Raw genomic sequence first — 23,519 nt, 5'->3', positions numbered from 1 at the left:
CACCTGTGTCTAATTGTCTTCCCCCTCCTTGTGTATTTAAGCCGTGTTTCCCTTCTGAGCCAGATCGTCTTGTCCTTTGAGTTCCAGCGTTTAATTTCCTTGAGTATCTTCCTGTGAGTGACAAGTTTTGATTCCCCGACCATTGGCTGTGTCTCAAATGGAGCACTTACGTGAGTGCACCAGAATGTAGTGCGTAGTGCGCACTGAGCACTTACCTCTGTAGTGCACACTGTCGTGGGTAAGAAATGGAGCACTGGCGTTTTGCACTTAGCGGAAGTGACGGGCTTGCATGTCGCTGCTGGCCGCCATTATTGAAATCAGAAAACTGGGCAAAAAGTCCCTCCCCTTCCGCTACGTAGGCAAAATGGCGTTTAGTGTGAGTAGTGTCCATCATCTCACACTGGATTTTTTGTCCGTTATAAGTGCACCATCCGGGTACTTTCAGAGCACTGAGTTTTCGCTTGTTCGTCAGTGTGAACGCACTATGCCCTAAAACATAGTGCTTGAAGTGTGCAAGTGCGCCACTTGAGACACAGCCATAGAGTTTAGCCTGCTGATTAATTAACTCCCTGGTTTTGAACCCCACCTGCAATAAACGACTCTGAGTAAGCCTGAGCCCATCGGTTCCTTCATTATGTCCTGATCCGTACCTGATAAGGTTCAATATTTCTAAGTCTGTCTTATAGGAAAAAGTAAAAATGAACTTTAAAACAGGCCATCCAAAATGAGTCAAATCAAGTCTTCTATGTTTCAACGTTAGTCTTTTTAGTGCAAAGTCTGTTTTTGTTACTTTACTTCCACCACAGCACACAGATCTGAAAAAATGCTAAATCTTCATCCTTTAAGAGATTTGATTAATTGCTTTTATTCCTAGTCTTTTAGGACCACAAACTCTCATCACTCTGAGAATTTTAGACCAGTTAGGAGTAATTTCCGACTCTGAGTTACTGGATTAATTCAGCCCCGGGACACTGACGAGCTTCCTCTCTTCAGGAATCTCATAGCACGCTTAAAGTTGGAAAATTGCTTTCTTCTCTTACAAGGGGGGTTTTGTCACGTTGGATGTAGCTGAGGGCGAGGCTGCAGGCGCAAGAGTGAGCAGGTGGGGATGAAGGAGCTTTTTAATGTCCTGTGGGACTCTGTGCTTCAAGGAGCTTTACCTTAATCAAAACAAAGTGGCATGTTTTTCTATCATGTCTCTTAAAAAAGCAATTAAAAAGCAGAAGATGAGAGCAGAGGATGTGCCCTGTAGGAAGACTGATGAGTCACACGAACATGAGATTGTTGCTAAAGGACTTTTTTTTCCCTCATTTGTTCTGATATTTCTTCTGTTGAAGCAACATCAACATGATGAATTACTGTTGCTGCTGGCTCACAATCATGCATACAGATATACAACCTTTCATGTTGGATTTGATGTTAATCATTCAGCGTAAAAATTAATTTTTACAATTGAAACGGACACACTAAACACATATTGTCCTCTTCGTTTTACAACAGAACATTTATGTGAAATCATTTTTAAGATCATGTAACAAACGACAAACATGAACTGATATGTTGTAGCTGTTAGGTTATAAATAAATTAATGAATGACTGAACTGTCCCATCTAATATGGCACTTGTCTGTTTGACGTAATAACTGTACAGTGGGCCGGTTAACCTTCTAGCAAAAGGGATGTAGGCAGCAACACAATCTGGACACCTCAAGATGCATAATAGAGAGAGACAGGTCACCTCTAATGTGATCCATCATTAAATGGACCATCCTGTAATCAGCATTTGTCCTTGTATTGCTAGAATATCATTTTAACAGTAAAAAAGGCTAATAGTTATTGATCACTACACAAACTAAATAAGCTAAAACACACTTTCTTCTCCTTTTTTTTATGTATTTTGCAGCCAGCCTGCCAGGAATCACATTTAAAAAGAAATATTGGTGAGGAAATATTTACTCACAGAAAAACTTTGCAACTACTATTAAAATGTTTGGAAAAGTATTACTTCTATAATATGCATGCATTCAGAATAAAACTGGGGAATTTAAGCAATGCAGTGCAGTGATTTAAGGGTTATAAACAGACTGTAAGGTGTCAGAAACATAGTGGAAAAACTATAATTGCTAACAAGAACTCCTTTATTTTTTAAAGGTCTGTTCTGGTTCAGAGGTCTATCAGTTTGACTGAACACAAATATATGTTCTTGTACAGAGTATTTCCAAACCAGACACACTTTTGTTTGTTTATTGAAGGTCTACTTCAATGACTTAGTATAGTATTGCACTTTCATATAGTTGGAAGAATTCTGCAAGACAGATTTTCACATGTCAAACTACTACTACTACTACTACTACTACCACTACTACTACTACTACTACTACATCTTTCTAGCAGGTAGTTGCAGTTTGATCTGAAGTGACATTTTCAAGTTTACGTGCTGGAGCTGTGCAGGACAACATGTGTATTCATGTCTGCAAGTTACATAAGAAAGAGACTTAGCAGGAAAGCTAACTTGTGTTCAGAGTCTGCTGCTCTTGTGTTGTGTAACAGGATGCTATCAGGCTCAGTGTGACCGTCTGCTCTGCCTGTGATAAGATGACACATTTGATTTGCTGTATTGAAATAAGGTCTCCATTTATTTATTATGATTTATTATTATTTATTATGAATAGAATTAATGTACAACTAACGGGAAGCAACTTAAGGATTTAAAACTCAAATTTCTCCCTCTTGGATTAAGATTTTCTCTCAAAGGTGAACTCAAGACAAATGATTTACCGGGCAGGTGTGTTGATGTTGTAGACAAAACAAAAACCAAACAAATTAATTTCAGTTGGACTATTGTTGCCAAGTTATTTTTCACGCTGACATGATGAACAGTGAGACGAAACTGAGACATTGTGTTCAGCTTGCTCTTTGTTTCTCCACTCACCCAATAAATGAAGTATTGTTATGACACCTCCATTTAATCAGAGTAAAACCACCATCTGCTCCAGTCTGGAATCCGCTCCAGCATTAGTGTGATTGATGCAGACCCACATGAGAGCTGGTGATTGGGGATGTGTGTAAGCACACTTGCTGCTACACTCCTTTAAGTGAATTCATAGAAAATAATCTAATTCTACAGTGTTATTCAGAGCTGAAGTACTTCCTGCTGGTTTTGAGTCCAGCTCAGAACATTTTCCTGGCATCTTCCATTTGTCTTGGTCTTATTATTTTGGCACTGAAATCTGTAACTGATGTTGGTTAATTAAAATGGCATAGAGAGCTGAAGAGAGACCAAAACTTCCTAGATCTTTCAAGCCTGTTATCCACTCATGAAAAAAAAGATGACAAAAAAATCAAAGAGATAAAAGACAAATGATAAAGTGTAACTGTGTTTCTGTGCAAATTCATTATGAGATGTGCACACATGCATGGGGAAGAAAATATATCAGAATGACTGAGACCTTATTGGGAGATCAACAAGAAGAGTTTGTACTTCACAGTGCACAAAAAGCAGATGTAATGAGTAGAAAACATTCATTACCCCGAGAAGGAAACATCCCTCTTTAGCTCTTTTAGAGAATTTACAGCCAACAGAACTGATTCCTACACACCATAGTTGAGCAGTGCATAGGGACAGACAGAGAGCTCTCAGTAGCCAGACCTTAATATCAATTTGGCACTAGCAAATGTGCAAAGTGCAAGTGTGTCACCATTAGCATATCAATTTATGACACTGTCGACAAGTGCGCTATCATTAGGGATCAAGATATCTGACCTGCTCACTTGAAGAGCTGCTCCACTCAACGGCTCAGGCAGCAGATTAAGTCCTCATAAAAATGTGAGCATGCTCTATAGGCCTAAATGAATGGAGCACCATATTCAAACGTGTTATCTAAGGGTTAAAAGAAAACATAATTTTGTCGTTTTTCTTTCCAGCACTCTTACACCTGATATATTGGAATTTAATTAGATTCAGGCAAACATGTTAAACACTGTTGATGACTGCTAATGAACGCTAACTCTGTAAATAGTATGTGAATAACAGAGTTTACAGATCTGATTTTGTGATTTTAAACCTGAACTGACACGAAATGAAACAAAATCTACAAACTGTGACAACATTGCTCAAAAGTCCATTAAATGTTGAGTGTAGATATGTGAAGAAAAACCCATCTGCATTACGATTAGACCACCGCTCAACTCAAGAACATCTGCGCGTATGCAAAAGCATCCTTTCCCCTCATTTCCGAGATAACAAACATGAATCTCAAGAGCTGGATTATCCATCAGCAGGAACCCAAACCTCCATGAGAAAATCTCCGCTAAGATTATTAGATTAGTTCCATCATGAATAATGTCCCCCTGTGATTTACTCGAGTTATTCAAGTGGTTTAATGAGGGAGGATCTTCTGTTTGCCTTCAAATTAATTCGTTCACACTCTTCCTGGATTTCAGCCCATTACCAACAGTCACTTCTTTCTCCATTTGCAGTGGGGAGGAGGAAATCAATCTATTTGCCTGACAGACTCATACATGACTTTAGATTTCCCCAGTCTGAGAGCCCTTTTTTTTTGGGATAGTGTTTAATGAATTCAATGCAGTTGTCGTTAAGAGATTCGAAAGAAAACCTTAATTGACCGTATTTCCAATTACTCTTCATAGTCAACTTTAAACTTATCTGATGAGTGTTTGCCATGAAGGACAAAACAATTTATGCCAGAACATTTTAAGATTTACCAGACAGTGTTTGACTTCTTAAAAAAGTGAGGATGTTTTTGTTTTTTCTCTCTCTCTGTGATTGATGCCTACCTGGCACCATCTGAATTGGCCTGTTAGTTAAACCCATCCATCTGGCACCCCAAATACTCATTATTATGCAATTGATATGCCAAAATCCCAATCTACAAAAAGCCCCTTTATATACTCTCTCTATGGCTGTAAATCATCCATAGTGCTTTAGACTACACTCCTCTGATGGTGTGTGTGTGTGGGGAAGTTCAATGGATATTTGTACTCACTGTCACAGGCTTTGATAATGTTTGCCTTGATCACAAGCTGCTTATTGTCCACAGGGCAGACTTCATCCAAGGTCTGAAGAGAAAAGCTCACCAGATCAATAGGATGGCTGCTCAGAGATTATTTCCTCATCCTAGTGCTTTGTATGATGTTGACTTTCTCTGTTATTTTCATTTACCGGTACAGAGATGATTTGTATTAATGTATATTTATTCAGGCTGCCTACTGTAAAAGCAGTTATAATATCATTTTTATTAAAAAGAACCTTACAAAGTAGCAATCACAGTTAGAGGTGAAGTGAAAGTACCTTTTTAAAATGTAATACCACCAACGGCCACTAGATGCTGGCGCCCAAAAAAGATCTGGTTCCCATTAACTCAAAAACTGTCAACTTCTCTCTAGAAATACTCACTCAAACATTTTTTTTTATCAACAAGTGTTCTGGTGGTCATATTCTAAATTATTTCTCCATTCATAAGATTTTAACACTTATAGTAGCTTTGATGTCTGTTGTGTGGGAGTTGATTGACATCTGGCATCGGGACTCACACTCAGACAGTCTGTTTAAAGAGTAAAAAGATTTTTCTTAAGCTCACTTATACTGTGTTTGTAGTTCAAGAGTCAAACTAACAAGAGATACTCAGTGGATGCTCACATGTTGTATTTCAGTATGTTAAGCAGTACTTTGATTATGATACCTTCCCTGTTGGTACATTTTAGCTAACGTAGTTAACCTTAGCCCAACCGTGTTCCCAAGGTTGTGGTTGTTTCTTATTTGGAAAGTCCTGGCTCTAAACTGAAAAGATGATGCCATGTCCTGTCACTCTGAGCTTAAAACAGGCAAAACAATAGGCAACGTCACTCCTCGCTACGTCCATCTTTATGTATGCAGTCTTTCCAAAAGGCTGAACCACTATAAAAACTCGTTAAATAGAAGAAGTTCAATGCTGTATTGGTGGATTGTTATACGGTACGTTTGAGGGCTTACATCGCTATGTGCAACACTCCAGTTGTAGGATTTATATTGAATGTGGAATATTCTGGCATACTAGTTGGTTATTGTAATGATGTAATCAGTTTGTATGAGTTCATTGCACTTATTGGACGTTTGTTTTTTCCTTTTTCTATTTTTCTTCTGTTGAATTTTTTTAATGCATTTTAACGCATGAACGAGTGTGTTATGTCCCCTGTGTGAACTCACATGGAAAGTCAATAACACAACAATAAAAGAAACTGAGGGAGTCAAAGTAGAGGAAAAAGAAAATGGCTGTTTATTTTCAGCTCAGCATGATTTTGAATTATCACAAAAGGTTATCATCAACAATCAGGATAGGTCGAGGTGGATGTGCCAAACAAACTGAAATTAATAAAAGAAAACTAGGCCTCATTAGCTTCTACCTTTTAAACAAACAACACAAAAAAAGGCCTCAATAACTTCCAACACAAATACACAGGTGGCATTAACCAATAACCTAATGTTTCAAGTCAACAAAAACTATGTGAGTGAGAAGTTTAAAGGATACCCCAGCCCACCTACTGTCCTCCACCTCCAACCACATACCTCTTTGCCAATATTTTTTAACAAGAACACATTTTCAATAACAACTAGTTTTCTTAACAAGTTGATTCAAACAATGCAGCACAGCTCAGTCCAGCACAGAGCCGGGAGTGAACTCTGTCGGCGGGCCTCTTTTTGTGGAAAACCTTGGGTATTGATTGGCCAGCTCCACTTCTGAGAGGAACCTATATGGCAGCATGATCAAACTGCACAGGTGCAACCCAATCATGTAGTTGGCACCTGGAGCAAAAACAGGAAGAAAGCAAACACGAGCACTTTGGTCCTGCCTGGCACGTAACAGAGTGTAAAGATGCTTTTACGGAGTCTGGAGATAAATGCTTCGTGATGTAGTGACTCTGAGTTCAAGAAACATTTCTCAAAAAAGGACAATAAAGTATATCTTATCTTAAAAAACAGAGCTAAAGGAAAGTGAATATTGGATTTACATACACCAGGTGGACAGAAACACGACTCTAAGTGAATGATAATGTATATAATATAAAATCCATAGCAATACAAATGTAAGATTATGATAATTTAAGTAGCATTTTCCATTCATTGAGAGACACATTTGCTTTTTTGTATTTAGAGAGGTGATAAATATATTTTATTAGTCTGTATGACATTAAATTGCACACAGATGGAGACTGAAATAAATAGCTTCCATGGTTGAAATCAGTTTTATAATCATCCGGCGAACAAGTGAAGAAGCTCATTTCTTTGCTCTCGAGACATCATGCAAATATGACATATGCTTTAAATCAATATGCAATCAAGACTGTTATACAGCAGCTATGGCTCTTGATGTGATCCAGGCTTCAGTCAGGCGGTATTCATACATACTGGAAGAAATATTTCACTTCCCCTTGATTATTCGGTCTGAGTCTACGGAGCCGTTTCCAATCATGGAAATCAAGGCCATCAATTATGTGGCGATGCCCTCTATTTGAAAAGTTCCTCCCTGAGTTTTGAAAGAAATTTAGCATTTATAAAAGGTCCTTCTGAACATTCATGTGCAGGTTTATGGAGCCTATAGCAGAGCTTAGAAGTCTTCCTACAAAAGAGTCAAATAAAATGCAATGGCTGCAAAATATTTAAAGTGATAACTTGAACTGCTGAATATTCATTCTGATACGAGGCACTTCGTCCTAATCAGGTGTCGACCCCAATTTATCAGTAGGGGAGATTTACCTATTTGTGGTCAGCCTCTTCAGTATAAAACAGTGTCAGCACAACTTGAGTTCATAATATATTTCATCAAAGATTTACCAGTGAAATAATATATTAGTTTACCAAATCTCCAACAACTTCATGACTTCCAACTACAAGGCCAAGAGATTATTTTAGGGCATTTACTTTCATCCAAATTAGTTTGTAAGGTTGTTAAAAAATCCAAATGAATCAAAATGCATCACAAAAACCCACAAGTGCATATTCACTCAAACCAAAACAGGAAAAACAGGAAAAAGACCCTGAAGAAGGTCTTATCTGCCAAATATCAATTCTTTCCATACAGCTGCTAGAAACTGTTGATTTCTGCATCCCAGCATTCAAAGCTTGAGGTCAGATCATATTCCCACCATAAATTAACCATTTAGGGCTTTTACTTTGAAGCCTTTGTGAGAGCGCTGAGAGTGAACTAAAACAGTAAAATTGCAGTCGGACAGCTAAACAATGAGCTGAAACTCACTATGAAGCTCTGAACCTGCAGAATCTGTGTTGGTTCATCACTACAATAGACTCCTCTCACATTACACACTTTCATTTCATACGTTATTATTCTTAAATTAGAGTTAAAGCCACTTTAAGGCCTTCTTTGGTTTGTTTTCTTCTGGTAATGCTATCAATGTAAATTATGTTGACTTGAAACAGTGGCTCAACTCAGCCTGCTCTCTACTGTGTGCTGCACCAAGTAACTGAGAAGTTCAATCAAACACGCTCTAATTACAGCAAAGACAGGGAATTAATTGTTCCAATAATCTGGTTTAATTGCTTTCTAATTAGCAGACAGTTATGTTTTTTGCCTGTGGCTGTGTGTGTGTGTGTGTGTGTGTGTGTGTGTGATGAGGCTGTCAAACTAAACTTGGATTGCAGTTATGGAGGCAGATGCATTCAGCATGACAAGAATGGGATAATTATACTGATAATAATGCTAGAAATGAAAGAAATGTATCAACAATATGCGAGTGCTTCACACACAAACCCCAAATGTGAAAATCAAAACACTTTCACAACTTCAGCTGCCTACACGCTCGTCTTTGTGGGGACGTTTACTGATCTGTGCTGACTCAGTGGTAATTTTCCAGATGAATGCTTAGACTGTGCAACGAACTGACGTGACAGGTAGAACCGAAGTGGAAAAAAAAAATCCATCTGAAAGAGAGATACTGCTATTTCATACATGATGTGTTGCCTTGATCAGAGCGATACCACTAATAATAAAGTAAAATAAATCATAAATCAGTAACAAGCTGCATCATGCCTCATTTTCAGTGCCTTATTAAACATTTTATACTTTGAACAATTTTAAAACGCCAGAGCAAACTGCCAAAATGTATCATCTCTCAAAGTTTAATTTAAGCTGGATCAGTGGAGTGTGCGATATTGATAATTCCTTATAAAGGACGGCAGGATAGGGATGGCAAGTTTTCATCAGTTGGGTTTAAAGTGTAGAAAACTGTTTAAAAAGCTGTGATGGTTCACTATCTGCAGGCAGAGGTGGAGCCCAGGGCAAAAATCAGCCTCTTAATGTCTTAAATATTATCAAACAAAATTTCAATAATCAATTAAATAAGTTGGTTTTGGTTCATTTTAATTAACTCCAAGTTATTGTAGTTTGGCTGCTGCAGTGGGTGTGACGCAGCTCAATTAAGACCAACAGTTTCCGATTAACCTTGTTTTAGATTTAGAGCGACTATTGTCTCTAATGTCCATCACTTCTTAACATCAGTAAATTTGTTCAGACATAATTTAAAAATGCTTGCCTATAAATCCAGAACTTGCCTGAGAATCATCACATTTTTAACTTCTCCTCAGTTTTAAAGTTTTGCAAAATGCTATGAGCTCACAGTGAAGTAGACCTTTGGGATATATAATAGATAATTTTACCCAATTAAACATTTTCTGAAACTTGACCTTTGACCACCAAATTCTGCATCAGGGGCTCAAATTGTAGACTGGCAAACTAAGACAAGAAAAAAAAAGCCAAACATTTTCGAGTTCAAGCTTTTTCATACAAAGATTTACTGCATTTCTTTGGGCTGAATACTATTGGAGAAAAAAAAACAAGTGGAAGAAGCCATCTCAGTGTTAGGGGAAGTCATTAAAATGAGCACACAATAAACCTGGGGCACTCGGGGCCCCTGAGGGTTTGTGGCATTTGGGCAGTCAGCCTTGCTGGAAGGCAGAAAGTGTCCAAAATAAACACAAGCAACATACAGTCAGCTTATCCAGATATTAACGCTCCATTCTTAACAAACTTTTACACCCACATACACGGCCATAAACAATATTCCTCTTAAAGTTGTGTTTCTGGACACGTGACAAATGCATCTCAAATATTAAATCTGGTTTTATTTTCACTTAGCTCGACTTTTCACTCGCAGTATTGAAAATGATACACAGCTTCTGGGAATGGCGAGAGTCAAAAAGTGAGCCTGCATCTGGGCTGTAGAACAAAAATAACGAGGCTAAAAAGAAGCTAAAAGCAGCAGTATAGGAACAGCCAGAGTTTTATATCTAGGAGTCATTTAATTTGATGCTAATATAAAAAACACATTACAATTTAAAAAAATAATAATACAGATGTAAAACTTGACCTTTAATGATGGTGGTGCATCCTCTAGAGTCTACTAATGCAAGGTTTTAAAATGCCAGAGCCACAGCACTAAAATGCATCGTCCTCCCCCAGTGTGTGTTTGAACAGCAGCTCGAGGCTTCCTGCTGGAAATTAAATGGTCTTACCTTCAATTATAGCATCCATATTTATCCAATCAGTGACATTTTTAAAAAGGGTAACTAAATACTTAAATTCTGTTTGCTACCTCCAAATGGATTAATTTTAAGAACTGGGTACTGGACTCAAAGATGGAAAGAAAATTGCTCGACCTGCACCAAAAAATTGTTTTTAGCTTCCAGGTTGATTTTGACGTGTGCAGCCCACTGAATATGTTTAGTTGTGTTTCTTCACCTGCTCCATTCTGCAAGTTCCTGCTTAAGGCCCATTTATGCTCAACGTACATACGAAAATGTAAATGTTCGTTTCAAACGATGTTACCGTCACTGCTCATATACTTCCATGCGTCCTTTACATTGGCATGGATGTTAACCAATACATCCACCAGGGGGCAGCACAGAGTCAAACGTTTATGACAACAACAAACTCAAAAACAAACATGGCGACTGTGGAGGAGATATTGATAATGTTCCTCTTGCATAAAATACAAAAACGATATGTTTAAAGTTTCTAACCAACTCGCAAAACCTTCCCCCAAAAAGTTCCTCCATTGTTATTTCTTCTTCGTGTCTCACTAGAGCTACGTATCGAGTAGTGACAGCAACACTGCCCCCCCATGGTTTCCTGTGGTACTGCTCCGTTTGGTCCGTATCCGTAAGCTGTATGGAAACGTGCAGAAATACGGACGAAATGAACGCAGAGCTCGGACAGAAGGCTCCGTCGGTATCCGTATTTAATGTTGAGCATAAATGGGCCTTAAGTGTACAGTCCAGAAATAATCTAGTGTTTAAATGCTGGAACGCAGTATGGCGATCATGTCATTGAACCAGCTGAAGATTGATTTGATTGTAACGTGTGAATAAAGCTTCAGTCATCAAAATGTCAGATTTTTAGAGAAAATTAGTAATAAAAAGTTTGTTGAGCAAGTCACAAGAATCTTAAAGTGCGGTGATGTGTAGTCCTGCACCTGTTTTCATATTTTCTATAAAACGCTCAGTAACATTTTAATGTTGACACCTTTTTGACACAAGCTTCTGTTCCCGCTGTAAATGCCCCTTAAAAACCATGAAAGCCCAGAAAGCATTTAATGAAAGCATTACGCAGCCTGTCATACTCCATTAAATACTCAACAGAAGAGTCTGGTGTTTGGCAGGATGTTTTTATTCAAACTACAGGGTTTTTTTGTTGGATTTTGAAGGGTTGCTATGGTTACGATGTTAGACTACAACCTGACTATTACCACCGGTTAGACCTATATATTAAAAATGGCAGTTTGTATTTAATCACAGGAAATTGCTTATAAAGCTGTAAATTTGGGATTGGCCCCCCGTCTGTTTTGACTGTTCCTTCCTTCCTTCCTTCCTCTTTTCCTTTCTCCCTCCCTCCCTCCGTCCTTCCTTCTTTCCTTCCTCCCTTTCACTTTTCCTTTCTCCCTCCCTCCCTCCTTCCTTCCCCTCCTTTCCTTTCTTTCTTTCTTTCTTTCTTTTTTTCTTTCTTCCTCCCTCCTTATATATTAAAAATGGCAGTCCGTATTTAATCACAGGAAATTGCTTACGAAGCTGTAAACTTGGGATTGGCCCGGTTTACTGAAAAGTGTGTTGGGGATTTTCAAAAGGTCATGAGGAGAATACATTTAGACACTGACAAAGAAAGACTCATCCAATTATCAGAGTAGCGTTAATTATATTTCCAACCTTGAGGAAAACTGAAGCATGGCAACATTGATTAAAGTAGTTTTCATCTCGAACATTTTGTCTCTGCTTATTCATTCCTCTTGTGTGTCTCTCCTGTGAAGTGCATTTGTATTCCAGACTTGTTTTTTCCTTCCCCATTTTGCTCTCTTCTCTCTTTTATTCCTTGTTTTCATCTCAACTTCAACACTTTTTGTCCGTCTTTATTGTTCTGTCAAACATTGAGTTGAATCTGTCGTTAACAGCGATGAAGGCCGGACCACTCTTCGCCGCAGTAATCATCCACGACATTTTCATCCAATGCAACACTGTTTGTATACAATATATCTGTGTATTTTTGTTTTATTCTGTTTGATTTTTCTATCGCTCCTGTGTGACAGACTGTCTTCTCTTTATTGTGTTGAGTTTTCATTTCATCACATCTGCTCCTTTTATCTTACAGCACGAAAAGCACTTAAAACTTTTATATAGACCTTTAGGACAGTTTTCTGTAGCACACTGGTATATTGTCAGCGTGTGATTTATGTTACTGTGGTTTTACGTGTGTGTGTGTGAATATTTTATTCCTTTTTGACAGCTCAATGTAGCTTCTTCTAAATGCAAGTGATTTTCCCTGCTTGTTTCCTGGCTCTGGAACATGGACAGGGTCGGTAGCAATGGCGTTTTCTAGTCTTTTCGTGTCCTATTTGATGGAAAGTTCAAACAAGACAGTGATGGATGAGCAGAAAACAGACTGGATGACTGTAACGTGAGTCAAAACTGGACCAGCAGCTCCTGAGGCAGTTTGGTGTAGTTGCCGCTGGGCCTTTTTGATGACTTCCACCTCGTGTTTTGGGAGATGGACCCAATAAACCAGAGAGATACCACAGCTGAGACAATGGTGTTCAGTATGGTACGAGGGGGGGCAGTGATGCATGGCTCCTCCTTAAATCCACTGTTATCTTCACAGTTTTGGGCATTTTTAATTGTGATTGTTGTGACCAAACCACAGAAGCCAGATGTTCAAACACCGATCTGTATGCAGACTCACCACTGTCTCAGATTAGGCCGATGAGTAGCTGAACAGACGGGTCTCCTGAGGTGCAGTCGTTTGTGTAGACGGAGAAGATTAGTGGAGAGAGCACACACCTCTGTCAGGGTTACTGACTGTTTGGATGCTGGATGTTATTTTCTCCAGCTTCACCTGCTACTTCCTGTCTGTCAGGAAGTTTGTGATCCACTGACAGGTGAGCTGGGTTACGTTGGTGAGGAGGATTTCTGGGATGATGGTGTTGAATGCTGAGCTGAAGTCCACTAAGGCTGCGTTCACACTGCAAGCCAAAATCCGATTTTTTAGCCAATCTAGATAAGAACCAGATGGCTCTTATGAAGTCTGAACATCATAAATCACATGAAATCCGATTTTTGCAAACCAGATTGAAACCACCTTTGGGAGGAAGTTTCAAATCGCATTTGGACAGATGTGTCTGAGTCTGAACAGCTCCAAACACTCAAATTGGATTTGACTGTCCGTGATGTCTCTCTATGTCTCTGCGCTACGTCACTCTGTACGACACCAGACCCGCACTTATTCCAGTTGTTGTTGCTAGGTGATATCACTGGGGGCAACGGAGGACGTTGAAAACATCAGTCCATGGACAGAGGACCAAACCAGATTCTTAATCTTTGGGGAGATGGCTCGGTTCAAGCGAAGCTCGAAGGTTTGTTGTTGCTGTCGCAATTATATGACACCTTCGCTCTGTCAACCTTTTCCGTCAGATTGGTCATTAATGTGGCCCAGTCTGAACAGAGCCAAATCCGATTTGGACACTTGCTAAAAACAGTGTGGACAGTCAGGCCTAAAAATCGGATTTGAGAAGGAATCAGATGTGAATCAGATTTGAATACATCCCTGAGGATTCAACATGTGGTGTAGTCTCAAGTTGACTGTGTTATTATTATAGTAGTCAGGGTACTTGTACCCTTTCAGTCCAGTGATGGAGGGTTTCTTGGAGACTGGTGATGATAGTGGGGCATTTGAAACACTTCACACAGCTCCAAAGATCTGCTTGAGATCTGTGTGAAGATGGGAGCCAGCCGATCAGACTTTCACACAGGAAGGTGACATGTTGTCTGGTCCTGGTGCCTTCCAGTTCTTATTGTAATTGAAGATGCAGAAAGTGAGATGTCAAAGTGTCAGTAAATTGGTCCTAGTCTGTAGATGCAGCCTGAAAAACACTCTAATCCAAGCCGTCAAAGCGGACCTGTAGCTCCAGCTTTGACTCATTGGTCCATCTCCTTCACAGTTCTCGGCTTTGCACATTTTATTTTCTGCCTGTAAGCTGAAAGAAGATGAACCAGACAGTGATCAGAGAGTCCCAAAGCTGCACGGGGAACAGAGCGATATGCATCCTTTGATATTATGTTGATATTGTAGCAGTGGTTCAGTGTGTTTATACTCCCTGGTGAGTCTGTATATTGGCTTTTTTTTTTGGTTGAGGTTTGCTCTGTTAAAATCCCCATAGGTAATAAGAAGGAAGGGAGTCAGTATGATTACGCTCCATGCTGGTTATCTGGTCCACCAGGTGTTGTAAGGTAGGATGCAAACACCGGCCAGAATAAAAGGAGAGAAACGTCTGCGGTGAATAAAACGGTTTGCAGGTGATGAAAATACTCTCCAGGTGATCGGTCCATATTTATAACACTGTGACACCTGTGCGGGTGTGTGAGGATTAAAATAAACTAGACTGGGCAACAGAGCGGTTTCTCTACTTTCTGATGAGGCTGAGATCCTCCAGTATCAGCTGGATGACAATGCTGATTATGTTTTATAATTCTGTGGCGGTCGGTGTTCTCCTGTTTGCTGTTTGTGTACCGGTGCAGCAGGTTGAGGGTAGCGGACGCCAACAGACTCAACAAACAGTTTAGAGAGGCCAATGTCATTGTGGTGGTGAAGCTGGACTCGTGAATTCAGTCCACTCTTTTCACAGAGATGCACCACACAGCGCCACAGGAAGTCATTTCTGTCTGCAGCCATCAAACAACTCCTTCCTCTAAGTGTCAGATGCTCTGAATCAATAGACTGGCCCTTCGGACTTATTTCACACCGTCAGCAGCTTCATAACCCCATAATTTATTATAATTTATATTTTAAACTGTGCAATAATGACTTAACAGCAAAATGATTCACAATAATTCAACAGTGTACTATATATACTCCATTAATACTGACTTATTTTCTTATTTATCTTATTTATTTATACTTTTCTTGCTCATTAACACATTTACAGGCCTCAGTTTAACCTTATTATTTATAGTGTCGTTATATATTGTCATATAATCTACACATTTTCATAATCTTTATTTTGTTTCTCTCTGCTTATATATATTTATCTTCCAGAGTTTGAGCAACTTTAACATTGACCCAATTTCCCTCAGGCATCAATAAAGTCTTTCTGGTTTTGAGAGTTGCTGCTCCTCCTACTAAGATCTCTGGAAAAAGTTTCAGTTTGTGTGAAGATCTTTTGAAAAAGTCTGTGGACTGAACTGTCGAATCTTCAGCAGTTTTCCCCAGGCGAATAAAATGAAAGGGAGTACTGAAGACCACACAAATAAAATAAAACAAAAAACCCCCCAGAAGAAATACTACAGAGTACAACACAAACGCAACTATCCACAACTCCATCTTGATACATTTGTTTCTTCACAGATTTATTAGATTGTTTAGTGAAAATTTGGAGAAACTCATTCATGCTTTTGTCTCTCAAGCAGGCTGGACTACTGTAATGGACTTTAATGGTTCAATTGATCCAGAACGCTGCTTCTTGAGTCCTAACAAAACAAAGACTAAAAAATCAGATCATATGTATATACACCAGCCCTCGAATCACTACATTGTTTGTCCATAAATGGCTCATAAGATCTTTTCATAGGGTTTGAAGCTTCCAGAGCTCTCAGTTCAGCTGCTTCTGGTCTTCTTGTGGTTTCTAAAGTTAAACACAGTGACAACATTTGAATCTAAACTCAAGATGCATCTGTTTGCACTTAATTAAATGTGCAATATGTGTACTTATTATCTGTATGTATTATTGAGTCAACAGGTAGCATTATATCATTAATTGTTTACTATGGCGACAGCGGTCTCAGCACTTAGAGCCCAAGACAACTTTCCCTTCGGGGACAATAAATCAATATCTATCTATCTATCTATCTATCTATCTATCTATCTATCTATCTATCTATCTATCTATCTATCTATCTATCTATCTATCTATCTATCTATCTATCTATCTATCTATCTATCTATCTATCTATCTATCTATCTATCTATCTATCTACTTGCTTTTTTAGCCTTGGTTTTTTTTTTTAATTATTGTTCTTATTCCTGCTCTCACACTCTTTTGCACTATATAAAGCACTTTGAATGTCCTTGTGCATGAAATGTGCGGTATAAACCATATACAAATAATAATAATAACACATAATACAACTTGCCTTGCCAATACCAGATGTACTAATATGATCATGAACAGTATCTGGTATCATATTATTACAAATAAATACACACTCAGTCGACTGTTTTCATGTCAGATTACAGAGAGGTGAAAGATTGGTTTTGTCTCACGTTGGAGTAGAGTAGATGTGTTGCTCTTGTTTGTGTTATTTAAAGGCCACAGGGCCAAAACTAAATGTGTGATGTTGAGGCGGCTGTGAGTGACCCTGCTAAGCAACAACCTGCATCGCCATGGTGACGGTTGATGGTTGATGTTTTCTAGCTGGTAAAGGGCGGCGGGTTGATGGAGCGACCTGTGACCCCACAGTCAGGCTGTGTTTGCACATGTTGAGACCTGACGTGTAGCTGCAGTGCTTTTTGAAAAATGAGTGTTTTTAGTACATGGTGGAAACTGGAACATCCAACATCTCTGCCACCTTAAACCTCCTGTTGTCCTCGAGTCAAGGAAGGAAGGGAGGAAGAAAGAAGGAAAGGAGGAAAGGAGGAAAGGAGGAAGGAAGGAAGGGAGGGAGGAAGAAGGAAGGAAGAAGGAAGAAAATGAGGGAGGAAAGAAGGAAGGTAGGAGAGAGAAAGGAAAAGAGGAAGGGAGAAAGGATGGGAAAGAAGGACAGAGGAAAGAAGGGAGGTAGGAGGGAGGTAGGAAGAAAGGTAGGAGGGAGGGAGGAAGGAAGGGCAGAGGAAAGAAGGAAGGTAGGAGGGAAAAAGGAAAAGAGGAAGGGAGTAAGGAAGGAAAGAAGGACAGAGGAAAGAAGGAAAGAAAGAAAGAGAGAAGGAAGGAGGGGGGAGGAAGGAAGGAAGGAGGGCAGGAAGGAAGGGCAGAGGAAAGAAGGAAGGTAGGAGGGAAAAAGGAAAAGAGTAAGGGAATAAGGAAGGAAAGAAGGGCGGAGGAAAGAAGGAAGGTAGGAAGGAGAAAGGAAAAGAGGAAGGGAGTAAGGAAGCAAAGAAGGACAGAGGAAAGAAGGAAGGGAGGACGGTAGGGGGAGGAAAGAAAGAGAGAAGGAAGGAAGGAAATAAGGAGGGAGGGGGGAAGGAAGGAAATAAGGAGGGAGGAAAGAAAGAAGGAGGGAGGGAGGAAAGAAGGAACAGTCAAAACAGACAGGATCAATTTGACCCGGGAGGACGACACAAAGGTTAAACAACAAAATACATCATTGACTATTTTTTACATTTTCATTCCAACATTTTTTATCTTTTGTTTTATTTATTATAATCTTTTGATGTTCCTTTCTTCTCTGAAGCAATCATTGTTCTGATACAGTTATTACTGGTGTTACTTGTTTGTGCCTTTCATCAGCTACACTTTGCTTTGAGGCCTAACATTCAGTATTTATAAGCAGTATATTAAAATTTGATGATGTCTAACACACTATAATGTAGTTGTTGTCAGATATAAGTGTTTGGTATTTGTCAAAAACTGTAACTCCTCCTGCAGGCACCCATTAGTGGAGTATAAACCAGTATAAACCGAGCCATACCACTGCTGCCATTACATGCTGGCTCAAATAGACAACCATTCAAAAAGCTGCAACTTTTCTCATCAAATATTATTATTATGGTCTCAATTTCTAAATTCAGTGTGCTGGCTGTCATGTTAGGATTTATTGCTCTATTAATAAGATTTGAAAACTAGCTTTGTTGTCTGCTGTCTAGGTGTTGATTGACAGCTGTGATTGCCAGTTTACTCCGCTGGGATTGTCACTGTATTCTGGAAAGTTTATATTTCAAGGAGAGCACATCATCTGATTTCCTCCTTTGTCATAATTACTCCCACCACAGTAGGACTTCCGTTATGTGAACATTAACATAAGGGCCCATTTATGATAAACGGACGTACGAAAATGTATAGGTCCGTTTCAAACGATGTTACCGTCACTGCTCTCATGCTTCCATGCGTCCTTTACGTTAGCATGGATGTTAACCAATACATCCACCAGGGGGCAGCACCGAGTCAAACGTTTATGACAACAACAAACTCAAAAACAAACATGGCGACTGTGGAGGAGATATTGATAATGTTCCTCTTGCATAAAAGACAAAAAACGATATGTTTAAAGTTTCTAACTTTCTAGATCCGCCATTGTTATTTCTTCTTCGCGTCTCACTAGAGCTACGTATCGAGTAGTGACAGCAACACTGCCCCCCCCCCCCCCCCCATGGTTTCCGGTGGTACTGCTCCGTTAGGTCCGTATCTGTAAGCTTTATGGAAACGTGCAGCAATACGGAGGAAATGAACGCAGAGCATCCATATCCGTATTTAATGTTGAGCATAAATGGGCCTTAAGTTGTTTTAGGTTAAAAAAAAGACTGATCCTCTCCTTTTTACTTTGGGAGGATAGTTTTGGAAGCTCAACCCAGACAAAGAGAAAAATACCTAAATATAATATATCAATTCTGACCTGCAGCTTGTTTTTCACTACCACTACTACATGATTAAAAATTAAGCACATCTCTTTTCTGAAGGCTTCAGTGTTGTGCTGCATGGAAAGCTTTATATTGACGACACAGTCAGCGTTCACACCTCTCTAATGCAATTTTGAGACATCACAATGGAGCCAATTCAATCTATAAAGTGTTGTTTTTGTCCTTTCAAAACCTCTCATGTAAGTGCACTTCAGGTTGTGAAAATTCTTGATTTTCCACCAAAATACTGAGGATGTGTTTCTGCTGTCGTCAGTGTTTACTACCGCATACTGTCTCCTGCATCTCTAAAAAAGAAAAAGCACAAACTCAGACATGGCCTGCAGGGGTCACAGCTAGCTGACGCTTTAGATTAGCATGAAGTGAGAATCACAGCTTCCAACTGAACCGAAACACCTGAGCCAAAGTCTTCACACAGGTGCCTGTAACTCCTAATAAACACCTGTAAAGTAAAAAATGTGTCATCAAAACAAACAACTGAGAGAGATTTTTACCACCCACATTTGACTCTTTGTGAAGAAAGTTTTTCTCATTTGTTATTCTTCTTTCTTAAGTGACATAACTAATTATAAATAAATGTGTTTATCTGTGTTCCTCGGCAGGAAATGAAGTCTCAATCCAGATAATTTTGTGAATGTTGAAAGGATTATTAGTCACAGCATTATTCCCATTAAAAACACTGCAGGGGAAATAGATAAACACCATGTTATAGAAGGAGGATGTGTTATTCCTTACAGAGACTAACAAACGTGGCAGATTAATCAGTGGGCGGACTCAGCAGTCAGAGATGCCATCCTGTGTCCTGGAGGTCGATGAGGCGACTCTCTCGATTGGAAACAAAATGTACTCGGTACAAAGTGTGTACTCTTAGGTGTCTGAGTAAAACTAGGAAATAATCCATCACATTACCCTCTGTGACACAACAGATTAAACAAATGAGATATATAACATGTTTCTTATTGAGCTTTAGAGGTGCTGACTGTGTTACCTTTGACCTTTGCAGCTGAAACTAAACAGCCTTTTATCTCGACTATGGATAGATAGATAGATAAATAGATATACTTTATTCATCCGGATTGGGGAATTCATGTGTCCAGTAGCTCATACATATACACAAATAAACACATAGCCTATATATAAATAAATAAGAACAAATAATATACACAAAAACCTAAAAGTTTGTCATTATCTGAGACCTGATCTGAGCTTTTGTTTTGTTTGCATTTTCAATCTCTCCTAGATATTTGGGATTAGTAAAGCCTGATAAATACAAAAACTAACCATTGTCTCTGAACAGGAAGTAGCTTTTGAAAAAAATAATGTCCTCCCATGGGGGTTTATTTTACTCTATAACAATGAATTCACCAGTGTATAAAACTATACACAGTGTGCAAGTTGCTTTATGATTTTGCTCTGTTTAAAACTGCAGTGGTCTCTCTCGACTTTTTGTTATACGTACTTGATGTGGGATTTCCAGTAATTTTTTTCACCCCCTATTGTCACCCCCAAGAAATTTTGTTTACTATTTCAATCGCAACACTATCCAATAAAACCTTTATCTGCATATTATTCTTCCAGCTCCCATAATGCATTATTTTTGATTTGTTCAAGTTTAATGATAATTTACTTTCATTAAACCATAATTTTATTTTATCCAATTCTGTGGTGACATCAAGCATTAATTGTTGTAAATCATTACCAGAGCAAAACAAATGTGTATCATCTGCAAATAGTACAGGTTTTAATATTGTAGACACATGGCATAAATCAGTGTATAAATAATTTGGGACCCATCTCTGACCCCTGGGTTACACCACAAGTAATTTCCAAGGATCTGGAACAATAATCAGCCAGTTTTACAAATTGTTTTCTGTCATCCAAATAGTTTTTCATCCACTGTGTCCGTATCCTCATTCCTTCTTTAGCTATCTTTTGCCGGCGTCAGCTGATAGCACAGTTAGCTGTTTTCCCAATCAGCTGTTAGCTAATAGCTAGCTAACCAGCCCGCCGTTTTTTTTTCTTGTTCCTTCAGTTCGTTACAAAGTGTAAATCTTACCAGGCAGAAGTCAAACCATGGGTGTCAGTAGTCCAAAGTCCAAAATCCAAGTCCAATATCCAGTAAATCCGGAAAAAAAGTTGCAGGAACAGTATCAAAACAGAGAGTATACAACACAACGAACTGACAGGAAACGACGACGCCCCCCCCAAAGTCATCACACTGAGCCTGATTGCATCCTGCTATGCAAGAGCCACAGACTCTGAACAACAACCCACATTTAGCTGTTCTGCTAAAGTCTCCTTCTTATCTAACCTTTATCTGACTTTCAAATCAAAGTCATGTGACAAACATTCACGGGGGAAAAGTGCAATGCTAACGTCAGCTAGCAGTTCCTAATTAGCTGCTCAGCTTCAGCACATTAAACTGTATGTAAACGTACCTGAAAATGTTATTAACACTGCCTGTCCACGACTTGTATCTAGACCACTGGCAGCCTGCCAAATGTTTGACAGGATCCTTCAAGCTTTGGACTTTGAGTAAATGAGGTGTCATGTTTGTGTCTGGTATCCAGTTCTTATAATACATCCATGGTTCCCATCTTTGTGCTAAGATAAGCTGTTGGTTCTGGCTTTGTATTGAATGTGGAAACCTGAATATTAATCCTCTTATGTAACTCTTGGCAGCAAAGCAAACAGGTGTATGTCCTCAAATATTTGTGTTTCTAACTTTCTTTTTGACTCCTCTTCCTCCTCAGGTCTCATCGTAGGATCCTTGATGGTGTGCTGGCTTCCCAACCAGATCCGTCGTCTCATGTTGGCTGCCGTGCCCAAAGCCAGGTGGACTACTTACTTCTTCCAGAGCTACATCGCCCTCCATCCCGTGGCCGACACCTTCTTCTATCTCAGCTCCGTCATCAACCCATTCCTTTACAACCTGTCCTCCAGGCAGTTTAGGGAGGTGTTTATGCAAGTGCTGCGGTGTCGCCTCACCATCGAACATGTCAACAAGCGGACTGTGAGGAGCACCCCCGCTGCGTCTGCGCGCTCCCTGCGACCATTGCTGTTTAAGTCGCTGCGTCGCGGCCGGGACGACCAATCCACCATGGAAAAAGATAAAACTCCTCCCACCTTCACAACGTTTCAGAGTCAAAGTGACTCAGGAGTGGCTTCAAATACTCTCAGCCTGACAGAAGAAACTGAAGTATCTCTCAAAGGAAAGACAGACCCATCATCAGAGACTGAAGTATAATGTGCTGTACAATTTAATGCCACACAGTAAACAGTAAAACAAACATGGCGGAAATAGATTTTTTTTTCTTCCAAGGACGCTTGTGTTGTGCCATCTGCAACAAATATAGAGATATTCCTTATACACAGTACACACAGTACAAAGAGTTAGGTTAGAAATTTCCATGACAAATCACGCTCAGCTGACAATTTGGCACGATAGAGAAAGCTCGATGGGACTTTTCAGAGGGACACTTTCAGAATATGATTATACAAAAGCTCAAATATTCAGTTAAACGTGAAGCTTAAGTAAAAGTTAAAAGGTACCCGGTGGAGTTTGTGACCACTAGAGGGACTACATAGTAATAATGTGAAGGTTTTGTATGTAACAGAAATATTAAGACGCCCCAGAAATCTTGTTTGAGTGACACAAGAAACATCTGTGAAATAATGAATAAAACTTTCTTTAAGGTCCAATAAAAAGTCTTGAAGAGACATTTAAAACAGTTTTATGTGTACAGGGAGCCAGCAGGAAGCCAGCAGTCATGTATGTGAGTTTGATATGTTGATGAATGTAAAAAATAAAGGAGTATTACGCTGCATGTTGTTGTCTTCGAGAAGGTATTACATTAGAGCCTGACCGATCCTAGATTTTCATACCAATACCGATAATAGGAAATTCGGCCGATAATATTATATCAACAAAATATATACATAACCAAGAATGGAAAAGAATAAACTGATTTTTCATAGAATGACATCAGTGCACTGAAACAGTAACTGGGAATTTAATATGTACATATACATAAAATGTGGCCTATATATCTTTAAAAAAATATTAGCACATATCGGACAGCATAAACACTGATACCGATATTTCAGTGATAGGCCAATATCGATTGACCGATACATTGGTCGGGCTCTATTAGACACTATTTTATTTTCATTTTCAGACCGGTTCTTTTCAGTTTGGTTTAATAAGAATTTAGTTTGACTTTGATCTCGATGCACTTCCTTTGGGCAGCTCTGAACACAGTAGTCATACCACACAGAGACCTTTTTAGAGTTGGTGGTCTCGATCTGGTCCCAAACGAACTCTGTGAATGGTTTATTTGAGGTGGCAATGTGACCCAACCATGAACCGACCCTGCTATGAGGCGTTGAGCTAAACGGTTCC

The 23,519-nt window shown here is 39.2% G+C and overlaps 1 protein-coding gene across 1 annotated transcript in view; it reads left to right on the top strand.

The window, feature by feature from the left end:
* gpr39 (G protein-coupled receptor 39) overlaps nt 1-22,937 on the top strand; it is a 38,486-nt gene extending 15,549 nt beyond the window's left edge. The window contains exon 2 of the mRNA XM_053328710.1: nt 21,871-22,937. Within this exon, the coding sequence (XP_053184685.1) occupies nt 21,871-22,364 (494 nt within the window). The 3' untranslated portion in view covers nt 22,365-22,937. The remainder of the gene's footprint in view (nt 1-21,870) is intronic.
* Nucleotides 22,938-23,519: the final 582 nt, after the last annotated feature.

Source organism: Scomber japonicus, chromosome 11 (assembly GCF_027409825.1).
Source record: "Scomber japonicus isolate fScoJap1 chromosome 11, fScoJap1.pri, whole genome shotgun sequence".
Lineage (NCBI taxonomy): Eukaryota > Metazoa > Chordata > Actinopteri > Scombriformes > Scombridae > Scomber > Scomber japonicus.
This window is presented reverse-complemented; position numbering and strand designations above follow the sequence as displayed.